We start from the raw sequence: 25984 nt of genomic DNA, 5'->3' as shown, positions 1-25984 counted from the left end.
TACTGTGCCTGGTTAGTTTTTTTATTTTAATATAATATTTTAATAAGTCGGACATCATAATGGCATATGACAGCTCAAAGAAGAGCTGGAACAGCCTGAAGTAAATATATAGCAAGGTGTTAAGGAGCAAGCATTAATAGCAAGAATTAACAAATTATTTGACGAGAATTTAAACCACATTTTGGGGCAAGAACTCACACAACAACCCTAAAAGGCTTTTGATTTAAAATCTAAAAAGAATCATATTAAAGGGGCACTTCAGTGATTCGTGGAAAATGTAGGATCCAGTGTCTTAGGAGCTTGATTATAAGTCAGGATATCTCAGCGTCTGCTTCTTCAATTTTGACCATTCTTTTTTAAATCTGTCTCTCGACCTTATGGAAGTACAAGACTAAACCGCTGGAGTGCCCCTTCAACACCATTTACCAAAATGTAACCTGTTTACATGAGTAGCTTTGTTTTGGCCATAGTTAGGCCATTATAATTAGACGCAAAATGATGTTTAAATGTGTGGATTTTCCCTTTATAAACTCGGCGCCTGCACTATCACGTTTACCCTCTAGAGGTCGCTGTCTTCCCTCAGTATGGAGATGCAACGGCATGCAGCAGCCCGGTCAGAGGCAGCAGAGTGTCGGGAACTCCAGCAGCTCCGCTCCGTATATTTCCTCTGACCCTCCGCTTGAAGGATTCATTCATCCCAGTCAGAGCTGCTGCTCGGTCTGTCCGGACGGGATCCCTCCATCTATCCATCCACCCATCCATCCTTCCATCCGTCCATCCAGCTTTCTATCTCTACCTCCATCCAGCGGTGCGCGGCGTCCACATCTACATCTGGGAAGGTCAGACGCATCATTTTTGATCAGCGGACCTGCCAACTTTGTTTTTATTTCCCTCATCTTGAACAGCGTTTTATCACTGGGAGATTATTACTGCATTCAGCAGTCGCTGGTGAGTCTTCCTGCCGGTGTTTTCATGTGAGGTGCGTCCCTTCAGGAGACAGTACTGCAACACTGAGGTGTGGAAATGATCAAATCTGTGGTCAGACAGGCTAAGAGGTTTGATATTTCACCAGTAGAGTCAGACCTTTAAGGAAGGTCATGCTGACACTCAGAGACATTCCTCTGAGAGAAAGCTGTCTCATGACATAAAATAATGGGTTATTTCTAGTTCTACTCAGGTTGGTCTTTGGCATTCATGTTATTTTAAATTGAGCTTATTTTGGTTGATGTTCAATTATGTCACATCATGGTGTCTCACTAACATATTTTCTCTTTTTGTAAGATAACTATAACATTTAAAAGTTGGACAAATCTGTCTAGCCAGACATTCCAGATTATCAAATAGGAACAAATTGAAGATAAAACACACAGTGTCAAAATACTACAGTTTTCTGTAATGCAGTCACAGGAGTGTATCTCCACTTCAGTCTTCATGAATATGCAGTTTCATCTTACTTTGCTGCCTGATCTCCCTCCACCTTCCCCTCTTGGGTTTGAGGACACAATTGGCATTCATGAGCTGCTCTGTATGTTGCATAATAGCCCACATCTCAATGGAGTTTAGGGTCGGTCAGCACATCCTACACACGTGCTTGCCAAACTGGGGTCTTTGGGACTCTCAGGGATCCTGAAAAAGGTTGTGGGTTGGATGTCAGCAAAAGTTAAGATTTTTTTTAAATCAGTGTTATTGCATTAACTTGAAATTGGCAAGAGGAGGAAATGACGACTGAATGAATATCCTCAAAAACAACAAGTTACAGCAACCCTTAGATGACATATCAAGATAAAGTCAAGGACGTATAAAGTATTCCAGTGATGTGCAATGTTGATGACTCAGTGTACTCAAGAACTGTATTTAAGCACAATACTGTAATTCTGAGGTATTTGTCCTTGCATTTTTCCATTTTATGCTACTTACATTATACTTCATCTGCACTACATTTCAGAAGGAAATACTGTATTTTTCATTCCACCAATTTATCTGACAGCACTAGTTACTTTGCAGCTTAAGATTTTACATACAAATACACAATCAGTTTAAAAATATGATTATTATTACATTTTTATGGACTAACTACACAACAATAACTAGTTAAAATGATCTCCTCTTTGACCAGTGACAACATTAAAATGCTGTTTACACATCAATGCATATAATCAATACTTTCACTTTTGCTGCTTTAAAGGTACCCTGTGGAGTTTTTCACCACTAGTAGTTTTATGGATCAATGTTTTTAAGAGTGGGCCCCTGAATTGTTTTTATTATGGTAAGAAACACTGAATGTAAACATAACTTTTGTTTGTTTACTAGAACTCCACAAGGCACCTTTAAGTACATTTTACTGCTAATACTTCTCTACTTTTTTGAACAGAGGACTTCTACTTGTACTGTACCTGTATATTTTCTACGTTATGGTATTTCAACTTTTACTTAAGTAAAGGATTTGATTTCCTCCACCACTGATGACTCACATAGCTGTTCTTATTAGAGGTTTCTCAGTTTTCTTCCCTACAACAGAAGAGAAAGACAAAATCCTCTCAGACAGGAGTCCTTGTGATGAAAATATTTGATCAAACAGTATAACAGCATTAGGACTGTCTGAGAGAGACTGTCACCACTGAACACCAGCAGTGTTTGCAGCAGCTACAAAAGGAACTGAGAGGAAAGGAGAGTATTTCTTTTTAAAAGTAAAAACCCTATTTCCAACCAGATCATTTTTACAGATATGAATGGTGGAAGTAACAAAAAATTAGTAAAAGTTAGTTGTGTATTTTTTGAGGATTAGTCTGTAATTCTACTGAAATACTTAACTCCTCTTGAATGAAATGTCAGTAGTTGTGTTTGAATAGGACATTGTTACTTTTCTCCACCACTGGTTTTACTGGTTTTCCTCCAGAGGCAGTGCACCATTTCAATATATGTATTTTGATGACAAGCCTGTGGTTTGGTGTCTTTGTATAGCCTGTGGTGCAGCAGGTCTCCTCCCATGGTTTGGAGCTCAGAGGTCTGTAATCCTCCTCAACCACAGCACCACCACCCAGATTCATTACTCAGGGTAAAAATGACACAAAACCCAACTGGGCACACAGTGGAAAAAATATACATGTGCCCAGTTTGACAATTTGGATGGAGGCCCTATAGGGCAGAGGCTCATGAGTAGAAAAAGCAAAGCTGTGGATCCTAAACAGAAGGGATCAGGTCCATTATTGGTTCAAACTTTGGTGATATGACTGTCAATCTCATGTATTTCAGGATGAAAGGTCAGTTTTTTTTCTTTCCCAACAGTAACAGACAAGTTTTAGTCACAGAGACACTTCACCTATTTAGACATATGTAAAATAGTTTATCGTGATTAATCAAAATCTGAAGATACAGCAGAAAAGATCCTGAAATCACATTAGTACCTTTTGGCATCAGCCTGAAAAGCAGGACCAGTACTTTACACTATAACTTAGAGCTGTTGTTTCTTATTGTTTTCAGTCTGTAGCTACTAATTTTTGCCCTGGCTTCTTGTGCCTCTTTCATAACACTTTTGTTACTACTAGTAATTTGGGGTTATTGCAGCAATGTAGTTTGTACTTTTTGTCTTGAGTGTGGTATTCTGAAGCATATGTGTAGGTGTGCATTTACTTTCCATTCTTTTTGCAGACCAGACCTGCTGCTTTGAAAGTTTAAAATAGTCTGACTCTTTTGTTGTTGTTTTTTTTTACAAAGTAGTTATACATCTTGGGAAGATTATTCACTGTTTTGCTGAGAGTTTGATGAGAAGATTGATACCACTCTCAGACATGTGAGTTGAATCGATCTTCTCATTTTACTCTTTGCAAGACAGTGAATAAATGTTGAAGTATTCATTTAATGTAGGGAGGGAGATCGAGAGAGACAACTACTACAGAACAAGGATGCGTCACTCTTAGTTCTTTACGGGGGACCTCATTGAAGGGCTACTTCTTAGTTTATAGTCCAGCATTTTGGAAAATACACATCTGGGCCATCCCAGCAATCTGAGTCAGCTGAGAAGATTAATATTTACTGCATTGCAGTTTTAGGAGCAGTTACGGGTTGGAAGTATTTCTTGTCCAACAACCGCAGGTCTCAGTGACTACATGTTTGCTGTTGATTCTACTGACAAAACCCCACAACTGAACAGGAGACTGATCAACCTTCTAGCTGACTAGATACAACATGTATATACATACTAGGTGTTTTTCTCACTTTTGATAAAGCAACCTCCCCCTGATTCCAGTCTTTGTGCTAAGGTCAGCTAAACCCATCATGGCGTGTTTACCTCTATACTGGGTGGACAGAGATGAAGTTGATAGTGATCATCTTGTTTGACTTTGCAGAGGTGGCAAACATGCATGCCAGTATTTTTCAAAATGTTTGACTGCACCTTTAAATGCATGGCCTGCTACTGGTGTGCAGTAGTGTTGTTTGTCTTGGATCTCTGATGTAGCTATACCGTTTTTCTGCAGTCAGAAGCTTTGTGATTTACCATAACAATGTAGTTAGTTCTTTTTCTTGATACAGTAGCACTGGTGTAAGTTAGTTTTGCCTTGAATATTTAGTCAGTGCTTTAGTATAGTAGTCAGTTGTTCTCTACTCCAAAGCAGAAAGTTGAGTTTAAGAGCAGCTTAACTGGAACTGTTAATCCTGTAACTTTGTTAAATGAAGTGTGTGTGTGTGTGTGTGTGTGTGTGTGTGAGAGAGAGAGAGAGAGAGACAGAGAGAGAGAGAGAAAGTCAGGATGATGGGTGGAGTAGGTGGAGGCCATAAATGGCAAAACACAAGAATGACCATGTCGGTGTAGGGAGACACTGCTGTGTGTTCCTCTTCCTCCTCTCTCATTGGTGTTTCCCTGCTCCTGCTGCTGTAGCTGTGTGGGAGAGTGAGGGAACACAGCAGTGGTGTATGTCTGCTGGTAGTAATATGTGTGAAAAGTTAAACAGATAGAGAGAAAGAAAGAACGTAAAAGCAAGGATCAAGGCAGTAAGACATCTCAAAAAAACATGTTGTAACAGAACAGAGATAAACAAGCTGTGTATGTGGGCTGCTACTATTCCATTTATATTCCTGTTTACAGCGTGATACACAAAGAGACCAAATAATGGATGTCTGACCAATAATGGCTGGCTTTGTGCAAATGTTGCAAAAACACTAGCATGGATTTTCTCCTTTTACTTCTAAGCATGAAAATACTGTAGTTTCAAGCAGATCTAGCTATTTTTCTTTCTTCTTGTGTTGTGAAGCTGTGTTTTCAAGCAGTTGTTATACTGTATGTGTCACAAAGCTCAGAGTCATAGTTCTATTGAGGCTTTTAAATGTTTAAAATGACCTTTATTTTCACATTACATGATCCTCAGGGTGTAAAATTGTTAACATGAGGTTGCCTAAAAAATGCCATGAGTGCTGTCTCAATCATCTTAATATCAGAATATATTACATTGGCCATGCTGGACAGTAGAATACTTGAACTACTACTTACATCTGTTGTATTCATCATTTTTTCATATTTTACATTTGAGTGTATATAATTTAGCCTTTAATTGCATTTATTTCTTTTGCCTTTTTGTCTCTGTTTTTGTATTTTGATTTGATTTATGTCGGGTGGCTGCTGTGGCATATTAATCTCCCTTTGGGATAAATAAAGTATTTATCTATATACCTTGAACATTGACACACCGCAACATAGGGTAGTATCTACTTTTATACAAGACAATCTACGTAGTTGCATCTCCTTCCTTAGACCACATTAAGATCCAGTTGGACAAAAAACAGAGCTCACGAATATCATAAATGTCTTGGCAGGTAGCAGTTTTCCTCATCAGTATGCATGAAGCATGAAATACTATATTCAGTAATTTGAGTACTTCATAGGCTTCATGTGACCAGCAGCAAATTGGCAAAACCTTTTGCAGGAGTAGAAGAGAATTGCTTAAGTTGCAGGTGATATCCAGGCACCAACAGCTATATCTTTTGGTCCTGTCCACAGCTGGAAGATTTCTGGGCAGGGATTTTTAATACCCTCTCAAATTTACTATATGTGGCAGTTAATAATCCTAACCCTTTGATGGCCATATTCAGGGTGGTTCTGGAGGACTTAAAGATAGCACAGCTCACCAAGTTAGGGTTAGGCTTTCTCTATGCTGCTTGCTTGATGATTGATTCTTCTCAGATGGAAAACGACTGTGTCACTGTCTCATCAACACTGGTTGGAGGATGTAATGGCACACCACAAACATCTCTAACCCCCCAACCCTAATCTTAACACCTCAAATGTTTCCTACGATATCTCTAACCCTAACCCTTCACACCTTCCTATTAATGACTCTACCCCTAACCCTTCAAACCTTTCCTAGTAATCTCTAACCCTAAAGGCCTTTACACACCAGAGATGTGACAAATAAATGACACGAAAATGTGAAATACTCACCTGCGAACTATTTTGCATCAAAACTATTCATATTGGCAGCGATACGAATTTGCAACACAAATGCAAATTTGCGAAATAATTTGCAACAGCTCATTCTTCAGTAAAATGATGGATTCAACATCATCCAGTGATAATGATCTCTGTCCTGCACTCAGCATCTCTGTCCAGAGACTTGGAGTGTAAAAAATACCCAGGGAGTCTCTTCGGGTTCCTTGTCATACCATACAGGGTGATGGGAAACACAAACAATCAACAGATCCTCCATTGTCATTGGGAGTTGTGACATGACGTCCATTCCACACAACATGATTGGTTGATGCCTTTATTTGCGGTGTGAAAGCTCAGAAAAACCAACCTCGTTCCATAAAAATTTATGTCGCTTTTTCGCTGAGTAATATTTTCCTTCTGTGTGAAAGTACTTATGACAAAAACACAGTTCAAAAAAATATGTTGACGTGCAAATTAATCACAAGAAAAACACCCCCCCCCCGGTGCGTAAAGGCCATAACCCTTCAAACCTTCCATACAAATACCTCTAACCCTAACCCTAACACCACAGACCTTCCCTACTCTTACCATAACTTAGAGGACTGCTTTACTAAACTGGAAAGAAGGAACTGTTATTAGCATCACACCATTACTACATAATGCACTGTTTTGACTGTGCTTTCTGGTTGGTGGAAGGAAGTGTGGAGGGCACATTAATAATGGAAAAAAAAACCCAACAGTCTTTAATCATGCTGACGGCTGTCATAAAGACCCCAGCTGAGAGAGACAGAGAGACAGATGATCGACCTCCACTTGAGCCACACCACACGGCACACAGCCACACCATATATGGACGTGTGTGCCAGCACAAAAGGGAAAAGGTTAGCTTAAACCCGGACTGTGTGTGTGTGTGTGTGTGTGTGTGTGTGTCTGTGAGAGAGAGAGAGAGAGAGAGAGAGAGAGAGAAAGAGAAAGAGAGAGAGAGTGTCTGCAGTAGATGAAGAAGGAAAGCATTGGAAATTTTCCACTTTATAACTTCAGCTAGTGTGAAGTTGGCTAACATGTTTCTGGCACTGACACATGCAGACAGACACACATTTTTCAGCCTTTATTTAACCAGGCAAGGTTTGCTGAACTTGTGATCTGTTTTGAGTCTCCTTCCAACTTTCTTTGCTGTGTCTCCTTTCACCCAACAGAGACTAACAGAGGGATGAGTGAAGAGACTTTCTTGTGCGATTGAATTTACAAAACAGATACACTGACCGGGCAGATGTACTTAAGCAAGATATAGAAGGATTCTCACGACTGCCAGAAATGTTTTTAGTGGAAGCCAGTTTTCTATCACCCTCGATCACTTATTTGGTGTTTTATTATATTGCCTAACAACACAATCGGTATCATGCCAAAACAGGGCAGAAACAGATCTACAGAGCTGACATTCCAAAAGTGGAAAAGCAATTCCAAAAATGGAACAAAAAAGTAGTATCCATGGCATGTACAAATGTTTCAGGATGCAACAAAGTATTTATATTATGACACATATTAAGAACTGCATGGAAAGGAAAAATAGTCAAATAATATCTGAGCATTAATGTTCATTCTTGATCTCTGGGAGCAGTTAAAAAAAACTAGTAAGTGGACGTTTGAGCTTAGATTCTCCTGACCATAAGTATTTACTAAATTTGTCACAGCCGATATAATCATTAAGACACAGCAAAATATACAGTTATACTAAAAAAAAATGGGGTTATACTGTATGTAAAGGAAGTGTGGCCTGTATGAAGGACACATTTATTCATAAAAGCAAACTCTGCCTATGTATGTTGATTATTGGTCTTTCAAACTGATAATTTCTTATATTAAAGTGATTCTTTTCAGTACATTTCAGCAACAAGGTTATGTTGTATAAGGGCTGAAAGGCCCCTCTGTCCCTGGCCAGTAAGAGCTCCTGTTACTATGTGAGTTGGTTTCATTTTAGTGTGGTTCATTTTCTGCATATCTTTAAATTGAAAAGAGGCATATTTATTAAATAGAAGTGTCATTAAAAGGTGGACACATTGGAAAGTGTAACTGATAGAGAAAGACAAATATTTAATAGTGAGATAAGAATACACATTGAGGAAACATCAACAAGGTTACATTTACTCATTCATCTAAGAATTATTTGAAAACTGTCTCTTCTTTGTGCTCCACTCCTCTGCTGTGGCGTGGAAACCAAAGATGCATCATCTTTGTTTGTGTGGTCACCACTTCCGTCAGCCTTTCTCCTGGTCCTTTGCTTAGCAGGTCTGTCTGCACTTTTGCATAAAGATGAAATTGAAGTTGAAATTTAAAATTGTATCTCTAGAATCTTAACATTTACAAAGAATAATCAGAACAGGAAAATAATATAACATCTACCTTCTGCCTTCAGCTGGATCATCAGCCTCCCGTTTCCTTTTATGCGAAGGCCTTTTTTGGAACTCCGGCTTTTTCCGGTGCAGCATGGCTGTGTTCCACCAGACTCTGGCATCTTCAGTCAGAGTCTGGTTCACTCTGGTGGACTGTGGCTGAACACTGCTGGGGCTTTGGGTGGGAATACATGTAGATTTCTGGCTGCAGGTCTCCTTCACTTGGGTCTCCGGTGCAATCCTCAGAATCTGCTGGATTCTGACAGATTCTCCCTCAATAACCATAGAGCAAGTGGTTGCAAGGCTCTCCATACAAGGAGCCTCCTTCTCTTTGGCCTCCAGTGTCTTTCCTACAGATGCAGACTGCAGTGCATTGTCCCACCAGAGTCTAGCATCTTTAACCAGAGTTCTCCTGACTCTAGTGGGCTCACCATCAATGACCATCTCTATTGGGCTTTCGGTGGGCCTCGATGGGAAGTGAAATTTCCCCTCTTTCAGGACTTTTGAGGGAAGTGGACTTATCATGAGCCGTGCCATGGCTGCTGTGATAGCCACCACACCACTATCCTCTGTGGGAAGAGGACGTGTGTTCTCAGTAACTGTGAGTCTGGCCATGGCATCTGTGACCTCTTTCATGAGGGGATCCTTGCCTTTACAATACTAAGAGAGAATATTTGGATGCATGTTTAGATCATCTGTTATTTTAACCTTAAAAACTACCAGAAAGCTTAAAGCTTAACATTTGCAATAAATATAGAAATATTATTTCTATGTAATAATCAAAGTACTTGTGTGTAAAATTAATAACCCTGATAATAATTGTCATTTATATACACTTTACTCCCACTAATTTTAAAAGTGCCATGTTCCTTACTGACTAGTTATAGTTCTGTATAGTTCTGTGTATGTCTGTGTATTTCCCTGCTAAGGTCAACAGGTCAGTGGGCTCGGCATTTACTATTAGTTAGAACTGAACTCAACCTTTTAAATGATGAAAGTAAGCATTAAAATGTGCTTTATATTTACATTGTAACCAGTCATTTACTTGCCTCAAAGATGAGACTTAGTATTTGTTTGTGTTAGAATACAGATAAATGAAGACATTTAATCAACTTACCATGCCCGTCTGAAAGCTGTTGAAGCTTGTGGCAAACATTGTTGTTGAAAACTTGCAAAATATTCAAACACTGGATACTCTCTCTGTGTTTGTACTCGAAGGGTGAAGATGTAGAAATGAAGCGGCTCAAATATCCTTAAGGCTTCTGTTGTGTTTGATTCTAGAACCGTCATGATGTCATTAAGGTTGATGGAACCTTCCAAACAACTGGCTGACTTCAGCTTTACAACCACTAAAATAACAATTACATGTGTATTTACATTTATAATTATTACAACTTTGCAAACTTGTCTGATTCCTGATATTCAGTTGGAAGAAAACCACCAACACAAACACACATCTTCATACAACCTTCAAAGACACAAGCCCTTTGTCTTTGTTGAACATGATTGCACTTAATACCACAAAAACATTTTTTATAGTGTTTAAACCAGGATGTTCCTCATTGGAAATGGATAGTAACACAAACATGTACATTTTTGCAAAATCAGTCCATTACATGTATTTACATTTGTCATCATAGCATCTTTTTATATTTTTATGCTGATGATCCATTGTTGTACATCTGAGTCAAACTGAATTAATTAAATGAATCGGCCTCTCAGCAAGACTGTTTAAAATGTTATAACTGCAGTAGATGTCAAGGTTTTTCATGATTAAGTACAGTATACTGTATGTTCACAGACTGAATCTGAAGCTGTTACAGAAGGGTATGGAAGTGTTATAACTACATCTTTTGTCCACCCAGTGTCTTTTGGGGCTCCTCAAGGATCCATCCTAGGTCCTTTTCTATATCTATGTACAGTATATATTATCCTTGGGTCACATTACCAGCACAGCATTTCCCACAATTTGTATGCAGACAATAACAATGTTAGCAGACGATCAGTTCTTCAAGATTGTCTTGATGACTTTAAGAAATAGATGAACCAAAACTGCAGAGAACCAAAACTGCAGAGAAATAATACATTTTGCTGCTGAATTCCAGCATTAAAATGACACTGATCAGCACAATGTAATAAAAACCATACATGAATACATTTGCAGCTGAAATGCATCACACACACTGCAAATCAAAGCATTCAACCATCGCTAAATTTCACTTAAATGAAAAAACCCAACATTCTGGATTGTTTCATTAGACAAGTGATGCTTTCACTTGTGGTTTTCACTTTTCAGCTGCACCAAGCCTCGGCCTTGTGTGTTTGTTGTTGTATTGTCTCAGTCAGCATTGCTGATAATTGGAAATACACCATCCTCAAGTCAGTGTATCTCCGGATTCCTCTGTAGTCATTAAGTTATAGATTTCAATTAGATTCTAATCGTTGTCTGCTTGTTTTTGGTTAAAGTTTGGAGCAGCAGCCAGGAGAAAAACAAAGTGTGTTTTGCAGTGGGAGTTTAGAATCAATTACCTTCTGAGATAACTTCACAGTGGGTTGTTTTCTTATTAAACGGACCTGTGCTTGGCTGTTTAAGTTTTAGGGCCGCAGCCCTGTTTTCTTTTTGAATGGACAATTTCAGCTCTCTGCATGCATGGGCTAACACTGCTGTCTCTGCACTAAACACTGCTTAGTGGTGTTTAAAATTGAGATGTATTGATATGCAGTGCTTTTGTTTCCTCTCTCCCATGGATGGACAGTCAAAGGTGTCAGAGGGTCATCACCTTCTGCTGATTAAACCTCTGTTTCCAACAGACAGCAGCAGGAATAATGACACAATGTCTGTGTGTGTGTATGTGTGTGTGTCATCTGCACAGTTTAATTTGAGGAACATGCTGTGCATTTCAAAGCGCTGCACCATTGCACACAACTCAAACTGTGTTAAAGCAAAATGAGTGGACTTTCTTTTGTGTTTTTATGCACACCATACTCCACATTACTGGCACATGTAAATGTAATGAAATCTGACTTTATTAATCACTTTAGACACAAGAATTTTGACCATAGAAAAAAAAAAAAACATGCTGGACTTCATTACATGTCATATTACTTTAGGACTTATATCAGTATCAAAATATTAGCAATAATATTTTTTTGATATCAGATGCACAGATGTAAGATATACAATATATCACAATATGACAAATGTAAAAAAGTCACAAAATTATCAAACTGATGTTCAGTGCAATGATGAGTGTTCCGCTTTTATGCATTTTATGATAAATCTCCAATATATAAAACAAAAACTTTTGTTAGTTTTTAATTACAATTCGCTTGAAATCAATAACAGTCTATATAATTAATCTTTTATTATTAATTAATAATTTTATAGATACTATTTACGTCTAAAGTGACTGAAATTTAATTTTCTCAGTTGAGAATCAAAAGTAAATGGGTATAATTTGCCCTTGAAAGCCTTGTGAGTTCTGCATCATATGTAAATTTGCAACAGATATGTTTAATTTGAGGTGATGTAGGTCTATATTTATGGGACTGCACCTCCCAGAGATAAAAAGGAATTTATTTGTCTATTACTAAAAAAGCCCTCTTACTGATTCTGTCTCAACACATGAACAATGTACTCATTGTGTTCCATCCTTTTCTCTAGATTGTGACATGCTGTGCCAGGATTGCGCTACTGCCTTTCATTACCAAAATTGCTAAAATTGGTTCCACACACCAACTTGTGCATGCTCCCCACATGTGTATCCAGCTCCATGAGTAGAACAATCTCATCATCTCTTAGCCAGGAACACCAACTATTGCTGTGTTATTTATTTATTTGTTTTGAATTGTTCACCAACCTCTCACACACTCTATCCAACCCTGCTTCCTAGAAATTACATGTATTACAGATTTGCAACCATAGCTATGTTTAATTAGATATATAATGCTACATGAATTATGTTTTTTATTACCATCTCAAGAAAATATATCTGCCAAGTTGCAGCATTTTGATGCTGTATGTATCTGCAAAATGTTCACTGACGAAATTGCATTTGTTTTCCCTACAATCTCTGCTCTTGTAAAACATTCTCTCATAGAAATTAAAGCATGATTAATCTTCTCTGGGGTCAGTTTTTGGCACTCACAGCACTTGCTTTATGTTAGGGGAAGTGCATTTCCATCCATGAGTTTTGATCTTTTTTTAATCTTTTCGCTTATAAATAGTGGAACTAGCAGAAATTTTTTTAAAAAAAGTTTAAATATTGCAAAAGAAATTTACCCTTTACTGAGGTGGAATACCTGGTGTATCAATAAAAAGAAAATGTGGAAACAAACTTTACCAAATAAATGATGTCATAAATGACGCATGTGACTTAAACGTCACTGAAGCTTCCACTCAAAAGACAAAAACATCAGATCTGTGTAGACCAATGAGGGGACTGTAACATGCCTCAAATTACTACATGAAACAAACATAAGTGTCATGTTTACATCAGGTTTCCCACATGGCTTTCCATCATTTGAGGTTTGACTAGCGCTCTTAATTATGTCATCTTGTTGCTTTTCTTCTGCAATGGTTTAACAGGACCAGACTGAGAATTAGCGCCACCAACTGTTTAATTTGATAACATGCAAACACACAACAGTAGTGGATAGGAACAAGCATACATTCACACCTCCTTCTGCCAGTGTTCAGTAAATTTTTTAAAAATTTGAGTTAAATTTGAACAGAACCTGGAGCTTTAACACCCACCGTCCTCCCCACCCCATCCCACCCAGACCACCTCCTTATGATATCTGTGCAGTAAAACAAAGAAGCACTAGTACTATAGCACTATATTAGCAGAAGTGTCAGGCTATGACTGACTGGACTGAAAAAGTACAATGCCTTGCTGGAGGACACTAAGATATTACTGTATGACTCACAAACTGTGGTGGACAAAGAAAAACATTTACTGAGCTGAAAGCACAAATATCCTAAAGGAATATTAGTCTAGTAAAAGTCAAAATCCTGCATTAAAAATCTTATGAAAGTACATAAATCATGTTGTTAGTGATGAAATGTACTTTGTAGCTTATGAACTTGTCCCTCCTTGTTTCCTCAGACGCTGCTTCCTCCTGTGTGAATGAGAGGATGGATGGTTGACCTCAGAGCTCACTGACTGGCTCGCTGAGCTTTGCTGGCCGCAGCTGCAATCATGGCCAAAAGCCCGGAGGTGAAGCTGGCCGTCTTTGGCAGAGCGGGGGTGGGCAAATCAGGTAGGCTGCTCGGTGTCTGTTTGTCAGTGTACATGCAGATTCTTACAAAGGTTTTTCTCAAGTTCTCTTTTTCTTATTTCATTCATTTTTTGTTCTAGGAAGTTTAAGAAAGTTGTGTTTGGTTGGAAACAGGCTTATTTAACAGCTTTTTACTCTTTGTTTTGGAGCTTAGATTAATCTTAAACACATTTCCAGGTGACATTTAAAAGACTGGCTGAGTGTCTGCAGGTTTTAGGGTGTGTGTATTTTATCTCTCTCTGCCTCATTTATGTTGCCACTGTACGTCTCACCGTGAACTCTGCTGTTTAATGTTTTTCCTCCATCTTCCTATCAGTATTTTTATGGTCACCATAATTTCTCCTCATACTCAGTTTGTTTGCATAGTTAACATTACAGTAGGAGGTTGTTTTGAGTCAGGCTTAAATACTTTTACTCCCACAGATAAGTCAGTTGAGTCATTATCATTTCATTTCAGCATTCTTCCATAAGCTGCAGGGGCTCGGGCTCAGCTGGCGCCCTGTATGTTTTCTCCAGTAGCTAACGCAATAACATAGACCATATGTTTCCTGCCAGCTGCAAATCAAGACAGATTGCTTCTGCACAGCAATCAGCTGTTCAAAAACACGCTTCCATGTTAAAGAAGGCCGTTAAGATGCCTGTGGAGGTCAACGCAAGTACTGTGCTGAAAAGTATGTAAAACATGGCAGTGCGGCTGACGATGTCTGACATGTAGGTCTGAAACCTTGTTTGAGAACTGCAGACTTTGAAGCTCCAATCTGCAACTTCTTTCCCTAAACTGAGAAGCATATTCATAGCCCTGCCCATCACCTCCACTCTGAGTCAAGTTTGTCCCCTAAAAACCCGTCAGTTATATCAGACAAGCTGTCATCTGCCCCTAGCCTTCACATCTTTCTTTTTTTCTCTCTTCTATTTTCCTCTGTTTTTACAGTGACTTCCTGCTCTGTGGCTGCCAGCCTCATATTCTCATTTGAAATTCTGGAAATAGTTGATTAGGTTATTGTTCAGGCTTCAGGCATTATGTCAGCCGCTGATTTTCTTTTAAAAATGGCCTCTATGTGATCATTATTGAATTTGAAAACTTGCAAGAACATGCTCACCTCCCATTCAGTTTCACAGCAGCAGGAACAAGACTGAAAAACACTGCTGATGATTTCTTGCAAAATATAGAAGCGGATGGCCGGTTGTGTAGCCCCCTTTGTGACCTCAGCGCTTCATAAGTTATTCCATGATTCGGTTAAATAGTGTTCCCTATTCAAAGCTCAGGGGAAAAGTGAAAATGTGAATTTTTTTATTGGTTACCTTCAAAAGTGTTTTTGTGATCTCACAGTCCTTAAGTCTACTTTAAAATGTTTAAATCAACTGAATTAAAGCTAATGTTAAAATCCAACATTTCCACAGACTGCCACAGCTAGCGCAGGGGGACTCAATGTATGTCCAGTGAAGAAGTAGAGCAGAGCATAGCTGTGGAAACATTGGATTTACACATTGATGTCACCAGGGTAAAGCATTTTATCATTCTGGGAAGATGATAGACATATGTGGATCACAAAAATACCTAACGAGAGGATGCAACGTGGTAATAGTGAAGTGCAAATTTTTCTTCTGGGGATCATTAAAGTCTTATCTTAATAGATAAGAGTCTACAACCATGCTAAGGCTTGGTGAGGCTGTATTAAAGCACCTCAGCTTTAAGTTAAATGCTAACATCAGTTTGCTATAGCATGCTCACAATGAACATGTTAACATGTTTACAATGAGTAGGTATAATCTTTATCATGTTCACTTTTTTACCGTTAGCCCTAAACACAAAGTACAGCTGAGGCTGATGTGAATGAATTTGTTTTGCAGTATTGGTCATAAATCAAAGAATTTAACTTTGTGACGGGCAGTAGAGGAAAAGTTAAGGGAACACCAAAGGTATTACAGCTCATCCTGAGTGTAACTGTTAAGATTTAGTCTGGACCAAAGTGTGGTACCAACTGACAGACAGACCAATATTGCCATTCCTAGAGCCACGACGCTAGTGGCTAGTGGCTAAAAATTGATCTATCATCCTCTATTCAACCTAGTTCTGGTCTAAACTCATTATTTGCTCACTGAAAAAAACTCTCTTGAATAACCTGCTTCCCTTTTCATTTGGACACTTTATTTTCACATGTACATTTAATTCATGTAGCTCTGCAGTGGCCTGAACCTCATCTGTCAACCCGCATGCCTCCCTTTGCTCTTTTTTATGCCCAGAAACAGACACACAGCAGGACAGTAGTCATTGTTGTCACATCTGAAGCTACATGTAGCCCCGGTGATCCCTTCAACAATGGACAGCTCTCATCTAAACATAGCCCTTTAGTGGCAGCCCACAGATGCTAATGAATCAGCCTTCTCCTCAATCGGCAAACATCTGGACTGTGGCCGTAAATTATCCTCCCACTTCATGCACAGTATGACAGAGGAGAAAAAATGTACACTAATGTTAAACAGATTTGAGATGTTGTTTTGAACCTGGCGTGTTGGAGTGAGCACTCTTTTGTGGTTCATAAATCTGTATTAACTGTACTTCCATCTCAGCTAAAGAGATTATACGCCTAGTGTTTTAATACTTAGAGAGACTGTGTTTGAAACAGTTCAACCAGGCCACCCAACTGAAGTGCCGTCGAGCAAGACACTAGGGTTCTTTCTATTTGGCTGTCACGCAATTTTAGTTTAGCGTGTTAGCATGCTACCATTGGCTAATTATCCCGAAACAGAAAGTACAGCTGATGCTAACAGGAATGTTTATGACTTTAAGAAGGGATTTGAAGGAATATCAAAAACAAAAATAAATGCTCAAAATAAAATCTACACATTTTTCCAGAGTGAGCCAAGATTCACTTCAATGGAAAATAAGGCTAATGAAAAGGTTGCTGTTGATTTATTTCTACCATGAAAAAAAAAAAATCAAATCAAATCAAATCAAATCAAATAAAGCTGCAAATGGTGCTGTTATTTCTGACTCAGTGGGTATTGTGCCTAATTTACAATATTGCATTAATGCAATAATGGCACCCTAAATTCTGCCTGTCTGTTCTGTAGCTTAATACAGAGATCTTCCGAGACTGTATCTTCAATACAGTCTCGGAATAATCAATAAGGCAATTGACAGAAAGTTAATTGACAATGATTTTGATATTTAATTGAATTGTTTAAGTTATTTATTGGACAAAAAATGTCAAACATCCACTGCATCCAGCTGGGACGATTTGCTTATTTTTCTGTTTTATATCACTGTAAATTCAATATCTCCCTGTTTTGGACTGCTGGTCAGACAAAACAAGCAATTGAAAACAAACTTTAGTCAATAGATTGTCAATAGATTGTTCCAGAGCAGGACCTATGTCCTTTATCACCACAAGCCTAACTTTCGCTGCAGTTGGACTGTGGTGTGTATTTAAAAGGCAGCTCCATGTTCTTTTAGTGTCTCGTAGATAACGACAACACATCTGTTACCAAGACTGTAATGCACTGGGGGCAAAATGGATGTTTTCCATTCACTGATATTTCCATCTTGACTTATGATAGCAGTGCCTGTGTAAGTGTGTGTTTGTCTGATGCTAATGGCTCTTGTTTTAGTTGGACTTCAGTGTAGTTGTGCTGTTGTAGTAATCATGTCAATCTAGAGGCTGTTTTGTGGAGAAAATGGGAGCAGAGCTGCTGGGGGTCTTGGCATTGTTGGGGGGGGGGGGGGGGGGGGGGGGGGGGGTGAGGTGGGGGGGGGGGGTCGCAGAGCCCTTCGTGATGGTCTGACCTGGACTCCTGCAGAGCCAACCAGCACTAATAAAAAGCAGAGTGTATTAACTCAAGTGTGGCTGTTCTGGCACTTTGCAGCTTTTTGGTTTATTGACTCAGTGGAGGGAAAGCGGGGTTGAGAAATAAGATAAATTCGTCCAATTACTGTACCTCCAACTTAGCCCCTCATCCCATAAAGCTGAGTACATACAGGCAGGGTTTTTTAGTGTTGTCAGTGAGTTAGATGAGCAAATACTCTGTCCCATGATGACATGTGAAATAATTTAATATGACTCTACTATTGACAGAAATATGATGAAAAACATGATATTAGATCAATATCTGAGCTTGGAGTCACTTTCCCCCTATTGTTTTCAGCATCTTTGAGTATTTCAAAGTAAGCTTCTGGCTGTTTACAGTGACAGTTTAATCAAAACTTAATTTGAGACTTTCTGACATTGTTCATACAGAATAATCTATTTTGTTAATGCTGATGTTAAGTTACCTACAAGGAATTATCAGGTGACTCTTCAATTCTCCTCAGCTCAATGGAGCATTTTAGCATCTTTATGTTTGTTGTTTTGATTTCATGGCCTGCATCTTTTCAGTTTTGGCTTGCTCCCACTGTAGCTGTTTTCACAAAAATGCTCTAAAAACCCACTGTACGCTACCTGTTCAGCACCAAATGGCAGACAGACAAAGTTAGCAACTAGCTGGTGAACACAGTAGAACATCCTGTGTCCAGAAACACCTGATTCCTGTTGTCTGTCTGCTGGATGTATCATATAAATAGCCAACTGTTTGCTAAAACATTGGTAATACATTAAGGTGATCAGATGTTTTGTGTTCACACCATGTTGCGCTCCTCCAAGTGAACAAAAAGCCAATTAAGCTTAAAACTTAATTTCTGAAAAGCTAAACTTTTTCCAAAATGTTGTTGTGAATCATTTTTTCTATTTTCTATTTTCACTTATAATTTCATAAAAATACAAACTAATAATTACCAATAAAAACTCACATTGCAGCAAATGGTATTTCTACCTGATCAAATTTCATCAAACAATGCGAATAAAATCTGGCTGTTGACTGCTGTGAAAGCATGAACACGCACACCATAAAAACCATTAAAAAAAAAAAAAAGTACATAGCCACCATGACGTCGCCCATTGGTTTGTGGACTCCCATTTTGAAGCTTCAAGTTCGGCATTTTGACTGTCACCATCTTGTTTTTTTGGAGCCAGAAGTGACCATATTTGGACAAGAGGGTGGAGCTTACCCTAACACTAGCTGCTAGCTGCTAGCTTGGTTAGCACAGTGCATTTACAGTCTATGGTTAACTGTGATATTGCTAATGCTAATGCTAATTTTGGCTAGCGAAAACATGCTTAACGTGCTACAACTGAACCTCAAACATGACTTTTTTAGGCGACCAAAATATTACAATTAACTCATAAACTGAAACTAGTGATGGAGACCATAAACTCTTTAGGAAACTGTTTACTGGGGTAATAAATCAAGTGAGAAGTTCACCCATTTTCTCATAGACTTCCATACAATCTGACTTATTTTTGTAGTCCTGCTAGCCAGAGAATGCAGATTTTAGTCACTTCCACATTGGCCTCATTTTTCAGACCCAGAGCTTCCCGCTCAGTGCACACACATTCACACAGTGCAGTGAGGTGTGTTTTTAAAGATGGCTGGATGTTCATTTGGGAAATTAACTTTATAGGGTGCGACGCGCCAGCTCATAAAACATCTTGTCTCGTCGCTCTTCGAACATCTCGCTTCCCCCTCCCCCCCTTTTGCTCAGGGCATCTGACGGCCAGAAAGCAGAACAATAACAAAGGAGTGGGCCAACATGTGTCGGCCTTAGAAAAACTACTCTTTACCACATCCAACGCCCAAAACAGGGTCATGAATCAGTCTAATGTACATGTCAGTCTGGAGCGTGATGTAAACAGTCATTCAGGGGACAGGCAAGAGAGATGAAGCCACAGAGACAAATACAACACTGGACAGACAGCCGAAATACTGACTGTCACTGTGTTGGACTATAACACAGACAACACGTGTTGTCGAAAGAACAAAACAACATGTTCTTGGTGGACAAAAATAGTCAAGATTCTGTTCCTTCACCCTGAAAGCCACAGTTGCGCCGCTTGGATCTGCCTTTGTTTCCTGTTCATATGAAAATGTTCTAGTCATTTCTCCTCTGTCTAATCCCTTGCAGCTGTAAAACACATTACATTCACTTTTCATTTGTAGCTCTTTATTTGCATTTTTTACTGTTGATGAATCACTGGTGTGTCATGACAGTTAGAAAGGAGCAAGCAATTTATTAATATGAAAATGTTTCCGATTATTAAACAATCTTACATTCTTTCTAGCTGAGGAGCTTACAATATTACTTACTTATTATGAATGTCTAATTCTTTCCAGTGTTACACAATTGCATGGAAATAACTGTTATCTAGGAAATGTATAGGATGACAGCATGTCTCTAAATGGTTTTGACAATATTACATTGTGAGCTCATAATAATGACTTTGAAGGAGGCTTCCTGCTGAAAGATGGCACAACCAACCATTTACAGTTAAATCACCGCTGCAGTGATCATGCTGCTCCCAAAATCAACTTCCTGTGATGCCCGCTGAAGGAAATCAAAGGCCTGGACTATCAATTAATTATATAATTGATGGGATTTGACATCCATTGGGTTTTCAGTGCGCAGCTCCTTGCTCTGCGCCACCAAGCAATTAACAGGATTCAGAGGCACAATGACAGTTGCTCATCCTGCTGCACGGGTTTCCAGGTACATCTTTGGCCTTTGACATCCAAGAGAGCGCACACCTGTGAAGTTGGCTGGCTGTTTGACTTCCCTGATTACATTCTGCATGCCGGACCTGGTGAGGTATGACTCATCAAATGCATTATGCTGAGGCACAAGTGCTCTAATCAGTGTGTCGGAGGTAGATTTTACTCTTTTAGATAAGAGATCTGAAAAGGTTCACGAGTGGCATTCAGAGCGGCTGGAGTGATGTGAATGTTCAGGTGAGGGGAGTGGCTGCTGTATAGAACATTAAGTGACTTTTATGTGCTTTAATGTGTTACATAAGACTAAACGTAAAGGCTTTATTCTTTTAAGTTGTGCTTATTTGTACAATTTGTGTTAAGAGCTCATGGCATTGTTGCTATGTGGGTGAAAAGTCAAGAAAGCCCCAGTAGCAGCACAAGCAGGGCCAGGTGCACAAATGAAGAACACTATATTTTCAAAATTGAGCAGGATTCCTGTGGGAGATGAATTATGCTGCTGTGCATTGGGGTTGGAATGGAGCAGAATTGAAATGAGCTAAAAGTTTCAGGGTTATTTTGAGTTGCTGTAGGGAAGCTTTGGATTTTGGGACAGAGTGAGGAAAATGCTTTGGTTAAATATTTTCAGGATGGGATGGGAAAGAAATTTGTTGGGATTAGGCAAGACAGGGACCCGCTGAAGTGAGACACACAAATCGTTAGTTATTTAAGAGTTTTACAAAAAGAAGATCTGTATTCTTCACACAAGTGTTCAATGGGTTTCACCTGAGCTAAGAATAATTTAGTAAACTGGTGCAGAAAAAGAAATGTCAAAGACATCCATTTTTGAGCCTTTACATGTATCTTACTATGTGCGTGTGTACCAGGTATTACTCATGTTGTGGGGGCATAATTCTGTTTACACAGTCACATTTTGGGAATTCTCTCTTCTGGGGACAATGAGCAAGACCTTATAACGTTTTAGGGTGAAGACTTTAAGGTTAAGGTTTAAGTATGGGTTAGGCAGGTGTAATGTAATGTCCTCTGAAGTGATGGAAACACAACTGTGTCTGCATGTAAAAGCCACAATTGCGCCGCATGGATCTGCCTTTGTTTCCTGTTCATATGAAAATGTTCTAGTCATTTCTCCTCTGTCTAATCCCTTGCAGCTGTATGTGTGTGTGTATGTGTGTGTGTGTGTGTGTGTGTGTGTGTGTGTGAGTGTATGGTAACTCAGAACATGTGACATTAACACAATATATAACACACAATACATTAATTGAAGATAGTGAGCTGTGTCACAGAAATAAGACATTAACAGGATTGTAACACTATTTGTTTCACTTGTCATTGGATTCATTATTATCAATGGTTTATTTTATTCAAACTGTGATAATCCATATCTAGAATGGGTCAAATTACTATGTGTAATGTAAAAAGTAGATGAACCCACACAGAATTATCACCTGACTCTGCTTTTCCACTCAGTACTACTGAGCGTTTTAGCGTCTTTCAGCTCATTGTTTTGGTTTCACATCTCAAAATGTTACTATTTTGGTTCAGTCTCACCACTCTTATTAATCTTACTTCCAGACAAAGTTAGCAACTAAAGAGGCAGATATTTCATTCAGGAGTGTGTGGAGACTTAAATAGATGTAACAGGAGACTGAATTTTAGACTGTCTCTGTCAGGTAACCAGAAACACGATTCCAAATGAATGCTAATGTTGCTCTGTATCTGATGGATGTGTAAGCAGGCAACTGTTTGCTAACACGTTCACAATATCCAATATGTCAGTGTTTTGTTCATTTAGAATTAGATTTAAATTTGTTCTACCCTGCTTTGTATTCATACAGTAGGAAAGTGTACCTGTGGAAGCTATCAAAAACAAGCTGTGAACAAATACTTAAATTATCAGACACAATCAGGCCCTCTGTTAATGCAGCTGAGCAGCTCTAAGGCTTCGTTAAATTGTCAGAGAGCCTAAAGTCCCTTGGTGTGCCTGCACGCTGCTTGTCTTTCTTTCTCCTTCTTCCTCTCCTGAAGGCATTATCTGCTGCCCGGACCTTCCTTTTGTCCTCAGAAAGGAACAGGGTGTCTCTGCCGTTCAACTTATCTGTTTGAGCTCTCTAAAGGCCATCTGCCTGCTTCAGAGTCCAAACCTCCCCGCTGTGTTTCTATTCACCTGGCACTCCTTCGCTCCACAAACACACTCACACTGGTTTAACTGATGTTGGGTTTTGCCAGAAGGGATATATTTCTGGAGCGAAGTTCTTAGTAACCAATGTTCTGTTTCTCCTGTCAGAATAAATATCTGCAAATTAGTCCGTCTTCCCTACACACACTCAAAGATGCACCGGACCCATAAAGGGAAATGATTGTGTCACAGGAAGGTGGGCTTCTCAAGTGGTCGTGCTTATTTCTTCTGCTGAATTATTTTTAGAGCGCACCTCCGACTCTCCTCAGCCTCCACATATTGTCCATTCTCCACTCAGTATATTCTGACTGCTGCCGTTGTCCTCGGCCAGCGTGTGAGTCATCGCTGGTTATTTCCCTCCCGGCTTTTAACAACCTCACTCTCCAGAGATTAGCAGCACTTTTAAAATTTCATGATGGATCCATTAAGTATTTTCTTTTTTGCCTCTAAAGGTGCATTATCAGCCCAGGTTCAGGTTATTGTTGTATATTCAAGGCCACTTTCACTGATATTTGATTTATTGAATACTGTATCTTCCTATATTAAACCCTTAAGAAACAGTTTATTTAATACTTTCTGCTTTCCTTTTAATAATAAATCTTCAAATTTGAATTTCTCTATAAACATTCATTTGTGTCTTCTGGAAGACATTATAAGGTTAAGAGTTAACAATTTATTAGACCTCTGATTTTCTTTACACAACCTCTTTGATATTTGTGACAGAAGGCAGATTATCACAGTTAAGAAAACTCAGTTACAACAAACTGTACTGATGTATCAGGATCAATCGAGACTGTCCTCAGAAGAAACAACAACAGCACTGCTCAAACGCCTAAAACAACCTATAGACATACTGTCTGTGGATGTAACTCCAGTTCTATGAGTAGGTGTGTAGCCGGCTGTTGCTCTATCACAAAGTAAGATAGAAGTATAAACTGTAGTAAAGTTACTGTAGGAAAAAAAATTGAAGCACAAATATCCTGATCACATACAATACATGCATCTAGCTGTGGTGTTGTGGTGTTGTTGTCACCAAACAAAATCAAATGCTGAACTGTAGATCAAGTCCTACACCATTAACTCCTAGTGTCGAGTATAAACCCAGCTTTAGGGAAGATCTTGGGGTGGCTCAAAAGGCCGCTGTTAGTTACCTGTTTCCTACTAACAGTCAACATTAGTTTCTTTAAACCATTACCAAAAGCTTTTCTTGACCTTTTTTTAACCCAAAGACTGAACTTTCCTTTATCTTATCCAATTCATTTTGTCCCCACAATTTACTGAACTTTAAGCATAGCAGTGTCAGACCAGAAAACAATCATATTAATCATTTCTAAAATGGTTCTATGAGGTTTGGAAGGCAGTTACAACTTGTGTTACAACTAAAATATGTGAGGTTTTGGGAAGCAATGATGTACTACCTATTTTCTGTTTAGTTTGGAGGATTATTGCCTCAGATTAATCACAGGCAATGACATTTCTTTATTTTTTTGATGATAAAGTGATACAAAGTAAGATTTTGTACCGTTATCAGCCCTCAACTAGACTTACTTTCAGCCTTGGCTTGGTTTTTCAGGTTTGTTCCATTGTGACATTGGGTTAAAAATGTTTGGATTGTTACACAACTTTACAACATTTTCTGAAAAAAAAGTTTGACCTTTTGATTAAACCTAACTGTGACCACTAGTTATTGTAGGAAGGCTGAACAGTAGGATGTTTAGTTGCTATGGTTACAACAAAACATTCAAGATTTACAATGATGAAATCACGTGAAAGCTTCATTTAAAGCTCTACACTGTTAACATCAGCTGCAGTATGGACAAGGCCATTGTATTTAAAGCTGTAATACCCAGGTGGTGAAAATGGGTACTTTTCTCTCAGCTGCTCCTTCACCTTTATGTGTGTAATCACAGTAATACTATACTACTAGTAATCACACTCTAAGGCGTGGCTTCCACAACATCTCAGCCCTCATCTGCCTTACACATGGCTCTTGATGAATAGGGCTGCGGTGCTATTGTTAGAGATTAAATTAAAGGGATGAATTCCCTTCCCATCCTCAACCCCCATATGTGAGCTTCTGTCCTTTGCATCTTCAGAGACATGAAATCAAAGCCTCTCTGGTGTCCCATTTTACTCAGCCGCAGGGCCCCGAGGGGAATAACCGCCTCCCTCTTTGCCATTGTGTGTTCATGGAGCTCGTCCAAAGTGGAGTGAAGAGAAGTTCGTCTGACCTTTACTGTCATTCAAAGTGAACTTGACACGTACAGGGACTTGTTGTATTCAAACAAAGAGACATCCATCTTCATAGTGCGAAGGCAAAGTGTATTCAACCAAAGGTGTATTGTAAAGTTGAAGCATTATATAAGGCAGACTGATGTGACACAGAGGGTGGACAAAAAACTTTGAAGTGACTTAATCAATTAGCAAATGGTCTCTTTGAGGCTCTGCTAGCTGTTTCATATTGGTTTGAAAACTCACATGTCAAAGTGCTATTGGCCAAACTCCTTTTACAGCTGACAGATCTAATTAGAATCCAACCTTTGTCGCAGCATTTGTAACACTAGTTAAATTAAGTGTGAATTAAGTCTTTTTCCATGAGGTGTTAAATTATTTTGTCTGCCCTATAGTCACATAGTCATTTCCCAGAGGCGCTGTTCTGAAGACAGAAATAATTTCATTAGTTTAGTTAAACTCTCAGTGGACCACAGGGCAGTTAATGAATGAATGTAAGACCTCTCATACTGGACTATCATTGGTCAGTTAATTCAAAGAAGTGGAACCTCAAATATTGGAAGTTAATTTGTTTGAAAAAATTAGAGTAATTTCTTTTGTGAGGGTGCCAGTCAGCATCAAGGACAGATATGATGTAGTTCCTTGTGTTGAAACTGAAAAAGAATGAGCCTTTTTTTTTTTCTTTTTTTTAGAAAAGCCATATCAAACAAAACCAAATTCTTACATTGTGTTCATTAAACCTGCATTAACTGAATTTTTGGTCCGACCATAACAAGCTTTAAAGACAATACTGACATATTATAACCTTCACCAACAAAAAAGAAAGGAAAAAAAGGCCTGTCCGAAAATTACATGATGCTATTAGCTCCTTCATTTATTTAGAGAAAGACTTACCACACATTGACA

General features: G+C 38.8%; 2 protein-coding genes across 3 annotated transcripts in view; one reads left to right on the top strand and one right to left on the bottom strand.

The window, feature by feature from the left end:
- Positions 1-406: 406 nt before the first annotated feature.
- rerg (RAS-like, estrogen-regulated, growth inhibitor) overlaps positions 407-25984 on the top strand; it is a 50341-nt gene continuing 24763 nt past the window's right edge. Inside the window, exons 1-2 of one of the 2 annotated variants that reach the window (XM_044343919.1) lie at positions 407-979; positions 13920-14073. In XM_044343919.1, the coding sequence (XP_044199854.1) occupies positions 14013-14073 (61 nt within the window). In that variant the 5' untranslated portion in view covers positions 407-979; positions 13920-14012. The remainder of the gene's footprint in view (positions 980-13919; positions 14074-25984) is intronic. The other variant, XM_044343918.1, reaches the window with a different exon arrangement.
- Positions 8493-9952, bottom strand: LOC122975466. Its single transcript, XM_044343917.1, has 3 exons — positions 9929-9952; positions 8822-9471; positions 8493-8718 (listed from the first exon to the last, which is right to left on the bottom strand). Exons 1-3 carry the CDS (start codon positions 9929-9931, stop codon positions 8571-8573), a joined length of 801 nt encoding a protein of 266 aa, XP_044199852.1. The 5' UTR covers positions 9932-9952; the 3' UTR covers positions 8493-8570.

This window comes from Thunnus albacares, chromosome 23 (assembly GCF_914725855.1).
Source record: "Thunnus albacares chromosome 23, fThuAlb1.1, whole genome shotgun sequence".
NCBI classification, from domain to species: domain Eukaryota; kingdom Metazoa; phylum Chordata; class Actinopteri; order Scombriformes; family Scombridae; genus Thunnus; species Thunnus albacares.
This window is presented reverse-complemented; position numbering and strand designations above follow the sequence as displayed.

Excerpts from the sequence above, each read along its gene's own strand:
- LOC122975466 (XM_044343917.1), bottom strand. Across the intron at positions 8,719-8,821 it reads GATCCAGCTGAAGGCAGAAG|TGCAGACAGACCTGCTAAGC; the intron begins GTAGATGTTATA and ends TTTATGCAAAAG.